This window comes from Channa argus, chromosome 11, assembly GCF_033026475.1.
Source record: "Channa argus isolate prfri chromosome 11, Channa argus male v1.0, whole genome shotgun sequence".
NCBI lineage: Eukaryota > Metazoa > Chordata > Actinopteri > Anabantiformes > Channidae > Channa > Channa argus.
Window position 1 is genome coordinate 21,499,543 of NC_090207.1, and position 17,772 is coordinate 21,517,314.

Below are 17,772 nucleotides of genomic sequence, written 5' to 3' on the forward strand. Positions count from 1 at the left end.
GAAGTTGTATCCACTCGTGTTTCTGTGAGCAGGCAAGGAGTTTGAAGCTGTAAGCCTTGAGCCATATGGCCAAGTGTGCAGTATTCATGGAAATGAGACACTATCAAACATTTACCCAAGTCCCAATTATCATAATTTACATGTTTCTGTAATGCTCAAGGGTGTATGAAAGCTTGTGTTTAATTGAACATTAATAAAAGCATGTGAGGCATCTGCCCTGAGTTATTCTCTTTTACTCCGAAACACTTTAATGTCTCAGCTGGGCTTGGACTGTAGTTCACAGGTTGACCTGAGCTTAAACACATGTATTGACTGCCTGACCCCTCATCTTCACTGCTGATGATCCACAGTGACCCTGGCCTAAAAATCCATTAGTACTTTGGAGTAGATATTACCCGCTTTGGTGCTGCTTGTGACAAGTGCTGTTTTTTTTTCGGAATAGCCTTCATCATTGGTGCATTTATGTGGGTGTATGTGCAACAGCACTTTAATGGTTAGTCTTAAGTCCTTGCAGATTCTACTTATAACCTTTTTTATAAAAGTCGGCTCTGTGTAATGCCGTCTTTCTTTCTTTATCCAGGTTTCCTGTTTGAAATCAATAGTGTGTATGTGTATAAGTAACTCGGGGTGTTAAGTGCTTGTGTATACATGAGGGCACTCATGGATAATTGAAAATGTGTATATGTGTAATTGTAGTTAGCACATTGGCTGTACTAAAAGCAAATTGAAGATCAATATTTTCTTAACCACTATTTCCAGAAGGTCAGAAACCCTAATAGCTAACTAGGATAGCAAAGCAGTCTGTAGTTTCTTTACATCAGGCTGTAGTGTCACTCAACAAAAGCAGCAGGAAAAAAAAATCTCATTTATATTGATGTGTAAACACACAATGTACAAAACAAAGCATTTATATTAAGTGTCAAATGTTTTTCCTTTATTACTGGAGATAGACTCCACTGCACATCATTGGTTTTGTACCAGCCACACAGTTGATAATAGTGATGGGTGGTGTGGCTGTAATCATCCTAATAATTATAAATTTGCTCTGATTAAATCTCACAACATGAGATCATCAAAAAAGCAAAATTTTTTATCATCTGCAATTTGGTTGGTTTTGCATAAGAACAGGAACTATTCCAAATGAGTATCAGCTCTGAAAACATGGCCGATTAAAACAAGCTCCTGTAGCTTCCTATTTACATGCTAAGCTCCCAGTTTACCTCTGGAGAGTCTGGGAGACTGTCTGTGAGCCAGCTTTATAGGCTTTATTTTATGGTGTTTACCTTGACTGTCAATATCTATCAGTGTGATTAGTGTGACTGATTATGTGCTTGTCATATCCCTGCTACAATCTGGAGAGCCTCACATGTATAGATCACTGGAACCAAAAACATTACATCCTAGGTGGCAGGTAAATGGTTGAAAGAAGTAGTGTATCTATATTTTAACTGTTATATTGTATCTGAACAGTAAACAATACCTAAAGGACACTAAGGAAAATGTCAACACGCTGCAGGGGTCATCTTTGTTGAAATGTGGACGGTATAATGCGAAGTGAAAGCATGGTTACCATCAGTGTCGATCCTAGAGTCTGTTGGGGCCCTAGGCAAAATGTATGCATCATAAAACCGCTATGCTTCAGATATGGAAAATACAATAGAATGCACACAATAGCCCACAGCACAATAATGCACAGTAATACAACATAATGATTTATAGTACACTTTTTCAAATTTCTTGGCATCAAAGAAATTGTTGCGAAAAAGACAGTATTGTCCGAGTTAGTGGATTATTTGCAGCCTTCTAGCTAAGCTAACAAGTTGACTTCTGGTGACTCTTCAACATAATTACAGCTACACTAGCAGCATTTATTATTATTATTATCTCCACTGCTCTACTTACAACTATCTTGCTTTTTTATCTCTCCCGGAAGGATAACTCCTCTTAATTTACGTCATCTGGTTTTCATTGTGTCATTAGACCTGTTTGATTACAGTGATTCATGCGCTACTTGCAACGGGGTGAGAGTCGGGGCCCTCTTAAGGAGGTCTGCGACTGGTGGTGTCATTGGGAACAGTGCTGTACTTAGTTTAACTTTTGTCATTCCTCGGGGGCCCCCTACTGGCCTGGGGCCCCAAGCAAGTGTTTGCCTTGCCTGCTGGCAAATGCCTCTGCTCACCATGTTACTGAAAAGTAATTTCTATCTTTCAGCAAGACCTTCTGAAATTTGGTTATCCAAACATTCATACTGGTAAATGAAGAGTTTTTGAAAAAAGGAGGCAATTCAGACATAGCAGGCATCTAAACATAGCCCGTCACATATCAGTAAGATGATAAAATACAGTAGCATCCAGGAGAGTCAAGCTAAATCACGGTGCAGATTTTTGAATTTACAAACACATTTGTCTTTATAAGTAGACCCTGTGATCCAAATGAAATCAACTTCAGAAAATATAATTTTAATGCAGCATTATTGTGAATCTAAACCACATATAATGGTATTAAATTTGTACATTCACAATTTGGTCTTGTAGACACCTCATTGTACTGAACAATGTTTTCAGAATATATTTTACTGTTTTCCTGCACATGTGAAAAATGCAACGAAGAAGAAGGGGCATTTGGGTGTATAAGATAACACCATGTTAAAATATAACCTTTATTTTCTCAGTGAAGAGATATGCGTGATGAGGTGAAAATGGAGGAAGGTGGTGATAACTCTGTCCTCAATTTAACATCAAACAACCTGCTAGAAAAACATCTGCAGGAACTAAACTATATCTCTGTGGATCATCAGTGATAATGTGACCTTTTTCAGGATGGGAGCAAATCACCAATCTGACTTCTTGAGGGAAAAACAGGTGGTGCGCAGCAGATTGTGTGTGTGTGTGTGTGTCTGTATCTTCATAACCAGATCTTTAGTCAAAGCATTAATAAAACAAACCAGACCAAATGTCAGATATGTTCCCCCTTGAAATAAAGGACACGCTTTGGCTTTTGTGTTCATACTGAAGTACATGTAAAAACAATGTTAAAAGCACCTCTCTTAATGACTTTCCTGAAATAAAAGTGAAATCGTTAAAATAAGCCAACTGGGTTGGTTATGTGCTACTCCTAGTAGAATTGAAATACATGTTTTAATTTAAATGTAAATACATAGGCATACAACAAAGTCCATTTCCATGGATAATAAAGGTTTGGCTTATGTACGAATAGAGATCTTTAAAAAAAATACGAAAGGTTGTAAACAAGCAAGCACAGGGGGAGACAGCTTCAAAAACAATCCCAATGCTGCAGTTAAACACGGTGCCTTTAAATATGTAATATTATGGAAATTATCCAATCTAAATACCAAATAAGATTGTTTTAATCTTCATCTTCTTATGACATCCCACACACAGGTCCTCAGGACTGCGTTTTTGTGAAGTCCATTTAGCACTGACCCTTCATAAAATTGCAGCCTGCATCATTAAGAGGAAGCACTTAACACAGAGCACTTTGATGTAGTGGTAATGTAATTGCTAATTTAATTTAATTGTCTCTGTACATGTAGTTAGTTAATTGCAGCCCGACCATTTGCATGACAGGCTCCACGGGGCTACAGAAAACATAAGCCATAAAATGCATAAAAGCTATTAACAGCAGTAAACAGATTTCCATCAGCGCCATTGCACAGTACAATCAATAAACTGGGAAAATGGAGCACAAAGAGGCTGACAGGCATTCAGACAGGCTTTGGGTTTAACATCTTGTCCATTTCCATGAAAAAATACTCTGGGTGAAAAGCATTTAGTATGGGTCATGAAAACTCTGAAATAACATGTAAAACAATAATAATCAGTGATCATTTGTGCATCCAAAGTAAATTTTCTTTGCAGGTGATCTTAAACCAAGTCAGGTCAACTGCTGCTAACTTCACACTTAATTGATTCGTAGCACCTTTTCCAACTAGCGTGCCACGAGCAGGCATAAAGTTCAGTTCTGCATGGTTGGACACCTGGAGAATGAAATGAAATGTGAATGAAAATATTGATGCTGCAAGGAATCCTAGGCCTTTGACCAGACAAAGCATTTGTTGCAGCAAAGTGCACACAAAAAGCAATAGACTGTGTAAAGAATGAAAGGTTTCAGATATAGGTTCAATCCAAGCTTACTTTCTCTCTTCTGCACAGATGGCTAATGGCTGCTAGAAGTAAATGTCAGACAGCTGGTCTTGGAAAGTGACAGAAATGGTTGGACGCTGCCTCCTCTCCAATTTCAACATCACAAAGGCGTGGAGGGAGGAGATTTCAGGCGCTGTTTGATGATCCAAAAAGCACTTCTGTTGGAGTATTCTGGCTCTGTTAAGACCCTTGAAAATAGCCCCTTATTTTCAATCCCACCAGTGGAGCCACTACTGGAACTCCAAGGCTGACATTACCAATTAGGCTTTTTCTCCATCAGTGGTCGAAATGGAAAACAGGGCAAAGACGAAATAGCCATTGAGCAGCTACTAATCAAGGTTGAGATGATGAAAGTATGTACTGAGGTCACTAGATTGGATGAAAATGATCTTTCAGTAACAAACAGAAACTTGAGATGTGGCCAAATGAGTGTTGTAATAGCCTGGGGTCAACCAGAGTTCATCTCCACTTGTGTCAGCTAATGTATTTGCATTGCTGTGAAGATATGTGGGGAGAAAGTCTGTCTGGTCCTACTTTGCTTTTCACTGAAGGCCCTAGTGATTCATGGGGGGCGTATTCATCGATTCAAAAAGAAGAAGACACTGCAGTACCAGGGTACCATTATTTCCTACATGTTTTAGCATGTGCACGCCTCATTTGCTGTACGTGACATCGGTGTTACTGCTCTATATGCTTCAGCTAACGGACAATCACACACATAAGATTATTGATGTCTTGGAGTCACAATACTGGAGAATGTTATTGATCTTGCTGCAGAAATATCAATAGAAATACATTTTGCATCAATTGATTTACATTTAGTAATTTGACAGATGCTTTTATCTAAAGCATTTTCAACGTAATACATTATATGCGCACAAAACGAGCAAGTTGGGGTTTGGTGTCTTGCCTAAAGACACTTCAACATGTAGCCCAGGGGAGATGTACGTCAAACTGCTGACCCTGCACTTAGTGGACCATCTATCTCCTGAGCCACAGCTGTCAAACCTGCACACTAATCAGAACAACTAATACAATATGTAATAATTTGAACAGACCTTTTATCATTCTGGTCACAAACTTTGAGAGCTGTTCACCGTTTATCAAAAGAGCACCTAAAGTAAAAGAGAAATGCCGCAGCCTCTCCAGTTCACTGGGTGGCATTAATTGACTGCCAGTCTACCTTCTCATTATGTGCCTTCACAAAACACTATAAAATTGCATTAATTGCTCTGTTCATTTGTTCTTCTCCATATGGAGCAAAAGATAATTACTAGTGTGTCATTACTTCACTGTTGGCAGAACACTGGGAATTAACTTCATATAACTCATCGCTTTACTTTCAAGCAGCTACATTTATTTGTTATTCCTCTCAGCTGGTTGGTGCCTTGTGATTGTAGAAACTTTAGGAAACTCTGTGAAGGCTTTGTTTCTACTCTAACACACAAAGAAACACTAGAAATAATTTCACCACAAATACATAAAATAATATATATATCTTCAATGTTCTTAAGTAACATTTAAAAACTAATGCAGATTGCCATCTGAGAGTGTGAGTGCTACCTTCAGAATCTAATGTGCTAAGGCAATAATCCGACAGCTCTCAGTCCTGGTACTTGAGTACCACAGGCAAACCATTGTTTTCAGCTGTCCAACAAGCATTTGTGTAGAATGCCAGGGGATGGCCAGTCCTTCACAAACAATTATAGACTTTAATACTTCATTATTAGGGCTGAGAATTATGGTATTATCAAATAGCAAAGCAGCACACCTACAAATGAATATACTGTACATGCATACGGTACATGCTCCTTTTGTATATGGCACAAATTATGAGCATGTAACTATAAAGTATTTTTCACTTTTGGTAAACTTGCATAAAACCACCTACACATCAAAAAATTATTTCTTCTTATTATTTCTTTTGTAGCTGCAGTCATGATGTTTCTCCCAGGATCTAAAGATTTCATAAATAGATTTCAAAAGCTAGAAACTGTACAAAATGTTCTCTGATCAGTTGTTAGGCCCATTTAGGTTGCTTGTTCCAGCCTTCTCATACAACCAATAGGAAATGTACCCTTTTGGTTTCACTGTCTCTTACAAGGACACAAAGATGGTGTAACACAAATATTCGCTCTAAACAGCCAAAAACTGGATTTCATCTGTGTGAACATGGAGGTTGGATTAAGTAAGCACAGAGACATAAAAAATCTCTTAATTTAGGTACAGAATCTGATCTTGAAAATTGAACAAAGAAACACAGGTAGTGTCACAACAACAGCAGTAGCAGTAGTTTCACACGTGACTAAAACTCTGTTCTCCTGTGGGAAAGTGTTGTCCTTTGTTGACCCATCAATCTACCCCAACTTCCTCCCGCTTAACATTTCCATGACATTTTTATGTTCACTACAGCTGCTAAACGTCACAAACTAGTAATACGCAACTTTTGGTCACTTAGCACAGCTGTTACAAACTTCCTATAGTATACAGGATAGTGATATAGTATTTTACAGTTAGACAGTCTCCAAAAGTACCTCCATAAATCTGCATCCATCAACTTTTATGCTACAGTACACTGGCAGAACATTGGCATATTTCTGTCTTATAAGGGGAATATTGGGAACATTTTGCATTTATTTAAAATAACACAGCATGAACACAGCATGAAAGTAATCTCAATACTCCCAATCTCCTCACAGCTCTGAAATCCAGCTCTTTAGTTTTCAAGCTCTTTAGTTGCAAAATGCTCAATTTTGTTTACCACTGACTTGGTAACTTTGTCTATCTGCACTCAGTGCTTGGCAGAGAGTGTGCAGGGGATTTATGAGGGCCTCTCTGCTGAAAACAGTTGTCTGCCGGGTCTGATTGTGACAGTGAACCAAAGCATAATGGATTTGTCACAATGGGCGATAGCGTATTGCATTTGGTCATTTGATCCTTTCTTTGTATGAAATTATTGATTATGGCAGTTTTACGTTCATGTAAACAAAGTTCCTATTCAATGTTGTGTTGGCGCCAGGCTGGTGAGCTGAAGACTCAAAAACAAAAAACGCTTTAAGTACAGTGTCAAGAGTGAAGTTAGACTGATTTACGCAGACTCAGGTCAGAGGATGTCCTCCAAAGTCACACGGGAATTTTCATAATTAACCTGGAGGAAAGCCATCCATAGACTTGCTGTATCCATTTGAGATAATGAATTGTGTGGATTCAGTTGTGTCTAGGGATTTTTACATGTTGCTGTTTTTAATTGAAAGGCTTGCCACTCTGCAATCTCTATACCCAAGGGGGTGTTGTTTTGTTGCATAATATCCCCAATGTCTCACCCGTTTTCAAGAAGTGCCAGGAAATGCTGATTGAGGGTGCAAGCCAAGCAGACTGCATACAGTGTTTATATATATCTTGTTATCCTTTATAAAGGTCATAGATAGAAAGACATTAACACATTATGGCAAGTATCGAGTGATTTTATGGGACAGCGTGGACATGGCCTAAGAGCACTGTCATGTGTTGAAACATCCAGTACTGACAGAAGACAGAAGACAGAAAAAGCAACATATATTAAATACGCACGGAGCTCTGGTGTCAATATCTGCAGTATGCAATGTTTATTCACGCCAACACTAATTTCCCGATGTGAAAGCTGTGAATATCACATGGTATCGAGTCATTTTTCAAAGCTGTTCTGTGAGTATGAAGAGTATTAACGGTGAAATACAGAGGGCACAATATAACGTGAAGGACAAACACTCTAATCTGTGCTACACGCTTTTAGTCTCATGACATCAATCCATTTCTAACAGTAATTGAGATGCCATTTGTTTTTTATCTCATGAATTGTAACTGAAAGAATCTGAAGCACTCTTATGTGATAAAGCACAGCGCTTTCATTTCACACTGGCATTTAAAGAATTAAATGTAAACTGATAATTTATGACTTATCAACCTCCATCAGCAAAAGAGCAAATGGGGGCCTCTAATTACCATAAATAATAAATTCACATTTTTAACAAAAGAAAAACAAGCCAGCTAATTAGGACCGAATATCAACAATGTATTATTTATTAAAGAAGTTTTAACCAGTCATTCTGTAAAAGGTGTTTTTCTTTCTCATGTTTTAGCGGTGGTGGAAATAGGAACCCCTAGCAAAGTATAACTTGAACCTCTCAGTCACTGTGATGTCCGTGTGTTAGATGACACAAAGCCTGAACCTGAGCTCCTATTTAACACACTCCACATTTGACCGATGTGATGCAGCCTAAATGAGGATTTACAGTGGTTACTAACCCCTTATTAACAAAGGTTTGTCTTTGCTGCTGACAGTACCTTCATGTTTACGGTACAATATCAATGTTGCAAATTAATGTTAAGCCACAAAGCAAGTAAGTCTATTTCCTGAGATTTCGTACTATTTTTGGTGAGGAGTTTTGTGTATTTCCATTGCTGTAAACAACTTATATTATAACTGCAGTATACAGTATGATTCTATTTTGGAATATGTGAATTTAAAATGTAGTTCCTCCAGTGGTTGAGGAGTGCCATGCTCATTTCTTCCCCCTCCTTTCCTCTCATACCTTGTGTGATGATGAAAAATGTTTGAAAGCGTTGGAAACTGAAGGCTCCCTCCTCCATTAAGTCTGTATGTGAGCCACTCCCCATATCCCTTCACTTCATTTAAAGTCTTTCTTTTCCTGCCTCTTCTCCTCATTCATCCAGACTATAGCCGGAGGATGAAGAGATGCTGATGCAGAGATGCCGAGGCCTTTTTAACCGTGCCTGTCAAAAGCTTATTCCATCCAGTTGCTGCCCTTGGTCTTTGATATGCCTGCCGATTTGCTGGTGCGGCCAAATCAGTGCGAACTAGTGCTCTTCAAACACTTGGGTCTTTTCAGATCATTTCAAGTTTTCAGGCTGCCTGGGACATCCAACAGAGGCAATTACGTGAACTGATTAACTAATGCTCAGATAATGAATAAGACGAGCCAATCTGTGCTTGTTAAGTGTTGCTGTATTTCCTGGTGATGATACTGTCCAGAGAGAGAGCATGTGATGCTTCTCCATAAAATTCAATTGTCTTGAAAAGCACAAGGATGTGAAATGCACAAATCATCTGAAAATATCTTAATTACCTTGTCAAAATGTGCTTAAATTAAAGTGGGAGTATCTGCAGTCACTCGGGAAAGAGGTTTTTAATGAAGTTTATGATTCACATGGATAATAGGCAAGCTGACAAGGTCTGTCTAATTACTTATTCCTCTGGCCCTGAACACCAAAGCAGCAATTCTCAGAGGTATGCAGATGCTCCGGAAGTCGTGTCATCCTTCACAGCCATTTCAGACTACATGTCATTGTTAAATTGTAAATATAACGCAGGCTTTTCCACATAGTCTGTGGGGTGTACATTACAGATATATAGCCTGGTTTAGCAACTGCAGTAATAACAAGACAACAGAAGTCCTGAATGATCTATGCAGAGGCTCACATGGTGGATAAATCTAACTCATGAACATGTTTTGATATGTCATGTTGATTGAATGCAAATCCCACGATAAATTTCACATCATCACAAAGCCTATGTAGAGATGCTTCCCTTTACCATACAATATGCTGACAGTGAGTGGTTCAATAGCTGCAGTAATTCCTCTGAAACAATAACTGATCTGAGTCTTGTACACAGTTGTCTTACAGCTGCATCTATTCTCACTTGTCTCTCCACCCCGAGATGGATGCAGACTGCAACATGCAGTAATGAACCATGGGGTAAGTAAACCTGAGTCCATTAAGCCTTATCAGATTGATTCAGCCTCTAAATAATGCAGGCATTGAAAAAGACAAATGCTCAATCAATATCCAATGCTATTGTTATCTTTACACAGTATATATTGATGGAGAAGATAGTTCCTCCCATGTTGTGGCACTCAAGAATAATTTAGTTGTACACCAGAGACAGTATGCCCAGGTAAAGTGGTCAATACAAAAGACAGACTGAAATAATGTCCAGACCAGGGCTACCAGAACATCTTACTATAGGACTGGAACTGCTATTTACCCAGCAGCTATTTGGATGTGTTTCCTTATTCTGTGATCACAGAGGAAAAACCCTACAACCCAGTATGTAGTCAATAAATTATACTACTGTACAAGCTTGTCAATACCTCCCACAGTATTCCACTGTATGGCAACTGTCCAGTAAATGCCCACATTTTTCTACTACCATTTGCTAAAGCGTAATATCAGAGATCCTCAGAGGCCTAAGATTTGTTCTCATCTTTGGAATGACTCAGTGTTTTGGAAAGGACCCACATATGGTCAGCGTCCCTTGTCATTTATTGCTTGATGGACATGGGCACGCTGGTGATTTTAAAGCTGCCAGAATGGCTGCTGTCCACAGATGGCCGGGGCCTAATTCTGCCTCATAACGACGTCCCTGCCCTCTTCAAGGTGACTGCTTTCTCTGTGGATGAGTCTTGTGATGAGTCTTGTGATGGCTGCAGCTAAGAGGAGTCCAAGGGAAACACTAGGTTTTGCTGGCTGTTCTGATCTGTATGAGAGGTGGGTTATATTATGAGTAGAAAGAGAGCGTTACTGTTCCCAAAGGAACTAAGCTTATCAGTAAGTTCATTGCTTAGGCCTTATCACAGCAGCCCATGATAACTCACTGTAGCCTGCAAGTGACATTAAGATTTCCTGTATTAATTCTTGTACAGGATCAGTGTCAGCCCCTACCATTGGCTTACAGAACTCTTACACAAAGTTCCCACTAACTAGTAGCAGCCACAGTGTTAGTCAAAGTTCATCAATATAACATTACTAAAGCTTTTGTCTGGGTTAATTTAAGTCTATCTCTGAAAAGAAAAGGCTGTGTTTCTTGTAGTGTGTGTGTGGGAGTGTGTGCCGTAGTAACTATCACAACACACAGATCAGACCAAAATGCATTTAAAACATGACACTGAAGGAAAGCAACCACTACCCACTGAACCAGACTTGTATTTAAATCCATTACCATTGGCACACAAATCCTTTTCACCAGCTCAAAATGTCATGTTTAATTTCTTTCTTGCACAATTGTGGAAGGGGCAACAAGAAATATTCAAGTTAGAGCACAAATTAATCAATCAATAATGTAGTATAAGAGTACTATGACAATAAAATGCACTGCTGTCCTTTAACAAACTAAAACATCTGGTGTGTGCCAGCTTTCTTTGAATCCATTTGTATCTACAAATCCAGATGGCTTGTGTGGTTAAGCAAGTGTGTTGAGGTGTCCAGGTTTGGAATTTGTATCAGTGGGGCAGATGTTCTCAGAATAAACTAAAAGCAACATCTGACTGCACCACTAGCCACTTTGAAGCAGCACCTGTTATTGTGACGCCAGAAATAATGCCTACTGAGTTTTTTCTTTTTCTTTCATAAAGAAACATTGTGATCTGACAAAAGTAGATGGACTGTGATATAAGAGTAGTGGGCAGAATAACACTACAGCATAACGTGGGCCTCTGGGCTTAATGTCTGGTGACTGTTACAATAACTGATGCATCCTACACACTGTAGGTAAAAAGTAAAAACAGGTAAATAACATGAATACAACAAATACATAAATAAAATAAAAAATCTTTTTTATGCCACAGAGGTTGGAGGATTGGGGTTTTGATTTGTTGTGTTGCTTGGAGTCACAAAGTTAGCGGTGAGCTACACCGTGAGCCTGATTTATTTGTTTACATTTTGATAAATTAGCACTATTAAAACTATACCACCTCAGCAGTTAGGAATTCCTGTTTGAAGTGCAGCCCTGTATGTACAAAGAAATCTCCCTGGATCACTTTAATACTGAAAAAAACTTCAACTTAATCCTCAGGCACTTTTGTTAGAAGAAGCATCTCTTTGTAGACAGTTTTGGACATTTCTTTTCAATGACCGTCTGAATGACGTGGGAGGGTCTCACAGAATCTAAAATATGTATGTGAGATTTAACAGAGTTATGATAAAGCACTAAGGGTCTTAAACCCCCTGAAGTGATTCATGGTGTGTGTCACAGCCACTGCAGCTCCAACTTATTGGTCCCGTGTTTAGGTCAATAATTACTATGGTAATAAATAACTTTTCTTCTGGACACCTGCATGTATCATCTTCATTCACCTCACAAGTATTTGCCTCACATCCCTCCACTTGTGGAAACCTTTGCTCAAAAACCACTATACTATTAATATGTGTGAATTATCTATAGCGATACAATTTATGATAAAACAAAAGATCTAAATAAATACATATCAAAACCAAAAATAATAATGTTAGTGAACTGTATTATAAACTGTCATCTGCTTGGGATGCAGGGAGGACCACGTGAAGTGTAATTATTTCCCACTCCCATCTAGCTGCTGGTACCGCTAGACTTTAATTAGCTACATTCTCCTCACTTCTGAGAGATTATGACCAGATGCCTCGAGGCCCAGCCCAGGTGGTTATAGAGACAGGACTTCAAAGAAAAAAAAAATAGAATAATTTTTTGGTTCATTACTTCTGAAAGGAGTTTCTGGTGAGTTTAATAAATGTCATCGAGACAAGCAGGCCACCCCATGAGATCACACTTGAGTTTCATGGACTGACTGATTGGACTGTTATGAAAATGAGTCCGATTTCATAAAGTGGATTGCATAGTTTCATGATGGCCAAGTGAGCACATACCCAGGCTAGTCTAAAAAATAGTTGCATGTTGAATTGCTTTGATAAAATTGTTGTAATTGTAACATTGCAAAGGGACTAGAATATGTATTAGTTTATCATCTCTTTGTAACACACAGTGTCACATGTTAAGAAATTCTTGCAAAGTATTGTTTTTACTTAAATAAGACCAATATGACTAATTTGACTAATTGACCAATATGACTAATTGATGTATCAGAGTCTATAGAGAAGTTTTTTAGTTAATAGTAGAACTGATATATATATATATATATATATATATATATATATATATATATATATATATATATATATATATATAGCTAGCATAAACAGTGCTGGCATTGACAATATTCAGACCTCTTCACTTTTGTCTATTTTTCTGTATTTTCTGCAATGGTTCTGTATAGACCATCAGTACCATTTTGTGCTGAGGCACAGATGACTGTATAAGAACAATTTCTAAGGCTTATATTGCTGCTAGGAGAACAGTGGCTTCAGCAATTGTGAAATGGAAGAATTCTTGAATCACCAATGTCTGTGGCAGGGATGCCCGTCTGGCCAAACATGACAAAAAGACCTAGGTCAGGGAAAAAACATAACATAACGTAAAAATCTCTCTGCAGAGATGGGAGAACCTGGCAGAAGGCAACCATCTCGGTAACCCTCCATCAATAAGATCTTTATGGTAGAGTCGTTAGACAGAAGCCTCTGTCCTCTCTAAAGGACTCTAAGTGCATGAGGACAAAGATTCTCTGCTCCGATGACCCACATTTAAACTCTTTGGGCTGAACTCTGGCGAAACACCAAGCATCTGTTCATCTGGTTAATATTACTGTATCTCTTGAGTGAAACATGGAGGTGGCAGCATCATGTTATGGTGGGGTGAGAGTTTCTCGGCAGCAGGAATAAGAAGACTGCTGGTGTTCTTTAAAAACTCCTCATCCAGTGTGTATGAAGTCTAAGGTTGTTTTAAATGTTCCCCTTGACTGGTTCAACTTGGGCGCAGACTTAACCACTTAAAATATTTGGGTAGAGACCTGAAGAAGAACAGATGTTTCCAAAAGACGTAATACTTTCTAAACATCTGTCAATCATCAGAACAGGAAAGAAATATAAGTGACTTAATTTAAGTGATTTAATCTTGGCATGTTTGTTGGTGCGAGACAGGCTGGTCTGATGAATCTCAATTATTGTCAGAATTTGTTGTAAACAACATGAAAACATACACCCATCCTGCCTTGTATCAACACGAACATTTGTTCACTATGCTCGAATGGCCTCTACAGTCACCAGATCTCAATTCAATAGAGCCCTATTGGGATATGGTGGAAGAGACTATTTAAATCCTGCATGCATAGCTGACAAATCTGCAGCAACTGTGTGATGCTACCACATCAGTATAGAACCAAACCTCTTAGGAGTGTCATCACCCCCTTGTTGAATCTATGCCATGAAGAAATGAGAAAGCAAAAAGGGGTCGAACTGGGTACTAGCAAGGTGTACCAAAGGTGTGTGTGCCTGTGTGTGTGTGTGTGTGTGTATGCACAGGCGTATTTGTGGACAGAGTTAACACAGTATAATACCCATGCCCACCGCATGGAAATAAAAGCACTGTTGTGGTCTACTGAGATGCTATATCAGCAAAGACTCAGCAAAACAGGAGGGGTGGGAGACACATTACAAGATAAACTCATATTGACACTCCTGGCAGAATTCATGATTTCTGTCCCCAACCATTTTTCTCTGTTTGCAAACGGGGCCTAGTCATAAGCGGGATGTTCTTGTTCAGACATGCCATTTACAATCATTTACAAAGCTGAAGATACAGTATCAAACTGCAGGGATGTTGGCAAACGGGGCAAAAGACATTTTAATTGCAGTCTGACTACATCCAGTTGATTCTATTTAGTGTTGTAATGGCTATGAAGCCTTCTGTCTATTCAGATGTCAATCTATAGATCTATGTAATTTTGGGACTAATAATTTATCTATCATTGCTGCAGAGCATCTTCACATATCCGTTCCCTTTGTCTTTGCAGTTTTATTCCCTTCTCTGTTCATTTCTTTTCATTTACTGATCTAACTCTATAAATTATTACATACCAGAACAAACAGAAAACTGCAGTGAGACCTGTGATTTATCTTCCTGTGCCTTTCCTTTATTGTATTCCCTTTCTCCTGGAAACAACACAACATGCAGTGCTACACACTTCACATCCTAGCATCCTACCTGCTTACAAAAGAGAACAGTTCTTTGGATGCTGTGAGCGTTTTACCCAGAGCAAGCTGTAGAAGCCAAAGCTTGGACAGTAAATTATAAATATGCCATAACCTTTCTGTGTGAACCCTGCCTTTCATCAGCCCCCTGTAGCCAGATGATCCTGGACAGGCTCAGCTATTGTGAGCTGCCCTGGCTAATTGTTAAACATGTTCTTGTCAATCAAGCCGATCCCAAATGGCAACTCCTCAGCCGGCACTACAATGAGCTTCCCGAGCCACAGTAGCCTTAGAGGAGTAATTGCCATCCACTCGCCAGAAGCCCATCTCCATTCCATTAGCGCCTGTGTAATATGAATGGTGGAAGCTGGCTGTTGACTGCAGATCTATTCAGGCTTGTACATGCACTGTGGCATGTGTTTCATTTCCACACGGACAGGCCAAACAGGAGGAGCGGTAATTGCATTTGCGCTGCATTATGTTCACAGACAGTGTGGCATATTCTCTTTACTTTGTGAATCAAACAAAAACCGTAAATATTCATAGTCGAAGACATTGAGTCAATGAGGACCTTGTGCGTGTGAGAGCCAAAAGCAGTTTGCTGTTGCACTATATCACACAGTTCAATAGAGTTGTTCTAACTTTATTTAGCTGCTGTAGCTGCATTGATCTCCCCCACGAACCTCGTCTAACTCTGTTGCACGGTTTGTTAGCTACATATAAGCCGCTCTGCAGAATGAGAAAACACTGTGTAACCTTGGGGGAGGCTGTTGGCAGTTGCCACATGATACATTACAATGAGTTATTGCTCTATGATAAAAAAATAACTATCAGATATAGACACATGATTTTTTTTTTGTCATTATTGTCCAAAAAAAAAAAAAAAAAAAAAACATGCTACTGATGTGGGGGCAAAGCCACTCTATGCGCAATAATGAGACGCTCTGAAATCAACGTCTATAAATGTCCCTGGCTTCAATAAAGCACTGCAGAAATCTGTAAACCAACATCCATTCTCCGTTCAAGTGCTTTTTTAAAAGATAGCTGACACTTCAGAGGTGTCGTTGAAGCCGTCTTGAGATTTTGAAATGGATGTGGGCACGACGTTAAATGAAGGAGTGGGATCTTTTAAGCATTTCTCATTCCAATAAGCCCAAGGAGTGCGTTTAGATTCAGAATGGTTCCACTCGGCTGGAGAGAAACATTTTCTGAATTTAAACGCTAACCAATTCTTCAACAAGCCTTTCGCTCACATGAAGCGTTAAATTCAACTCAAAGCAGCAGCGAAAGAGATTTACATTTTCCGTATACAGGCTTTAGAGCCTTTGGGTTGCTGAAGATTTGCATTAAGGGGATTTTTTTTCTTCCCCACTCCCATCTAAGAAACTTTGCAAAGTTTAATCATGGCTTCTGTTGATGCCCCTGGGTTTTGTATCTGAAGCTGTATCCCTCTGGCTGGAAAACTTAAAAAACCTCATCATAAGCTGTTCCAAAGTCTGAATATAGATTTCACAAATCATTCCAACTAGGGCTAAATATTACCCCCTCAAATATTGAATTTGTAATTATAGCTTTTTGTGTGGCTTTCCTGGTGTACAACGGCACACAAAGCCCTTCAGCTTTGAAGGAATGCCTCATTAAAAACCAACTTCCCTTGCAGCAATTCTGTGAGCAATTTCATCTTCAGCTTAACACAGTGACTTTTAATTCAGTTTAAAAAAGAAAAAAAAAGTCTACATTTCAAGTTATTTATCAAACTCTCCTTCTAATTTGAATTCGTTTTAACAGCAGCATGCATAATAATCTGTGGCTCCTTCCTTACCCGCATGCCCAACTCGATGTTCTCGCCTCCATAGACCTCCATGCCAGGATCCAGCAGACCAATCTCACCAAAGTATTCCCGATCAACCACGAAGGAGCAGCCAATCATTGCTGGAGTTCTGGATGAGCAGAGACAGACAGCATCTAATGAATGTTATTATCAAGGCTCTAACTTTTATACACATGTAGAGAATGCAAAAATATCCAATGCAATCACCATAGAAGGCATTGCAAGTTTTGTAAGGTTTTCTGAACAATTTTGAAACGTTTTAGTGTATAGTCTTATCACTGACCAATAAATCAACTTAATGTAAATGTCCATAGCGTATAATATTGGTTTTGCTTTCTGATTTAGAAACTTGCAAGCACATACTTATGCTTTGAGAAGCTGGGATGAAACGAAGCATCTTTGAACCACTTAGCAGGGAGGAAGAGCTCATTTACTGCAGATAAAATGCGATTTTGAGTTTGCTGAAAGTGTGGATAATGCATGTGCACAGCATGGAGAGACTCTTGTCTGTTTCTATTGCTCTATAATGGACTGTACATGCTGCACACAAGGTTAAGATATAGTCAATATGGTAATATGATGAGGAAGAAACACTGCAGCTGTAACTGCAGTTTTTGCATCTGCTTCTCGGTATTCTGTTGTGCTTTCCTTCGAGACCGATTTGAATGTTTAATCTGCCCAGTTTGCAGCCACAGTAACTGACACTGAACTATCTTCTATCCAATCAAAATGATGCGGGAGGGTTTCGAGATTTCCAGGGAATCTCTTGTCGCCATTTGAAGATGCCAAGTTGTAGCACAGCTTTAAAACACCAATACCCTAATCCCTATCCAGTAGAACAATCTATAAAGGCATTTTGAGTGGAAATCTCACACGTTACTG

General features: G+C 39.0%; 1 protein-coding gene across 2 annotated transcripts in view; it reads right to left on the bottom strand.

Moving 5' to 3' along the window:
- galnt9 (polypeptide N-acetylgalactosaminyltransferase 9) overlaps positions 1 to 17,772 on the bottom strand; it is a 91,432-nt gene that overhangs the window by 23,580 nt on the left and 50,080 nt on the right. For both annotated transcript variants that reach the window (XM_067521767.1, XM_067521765.1), the window contains exon 6: positions 16,882 to 16,999. In XM_067521767.1, the coding sequence (XP_067377868.1) occupies positions 16,882 to 16,999 (118 nt within the window). The remainder of the gene's footprint in view (positions 1 to 16,881; positions 17,000 to 17,772) is intronic.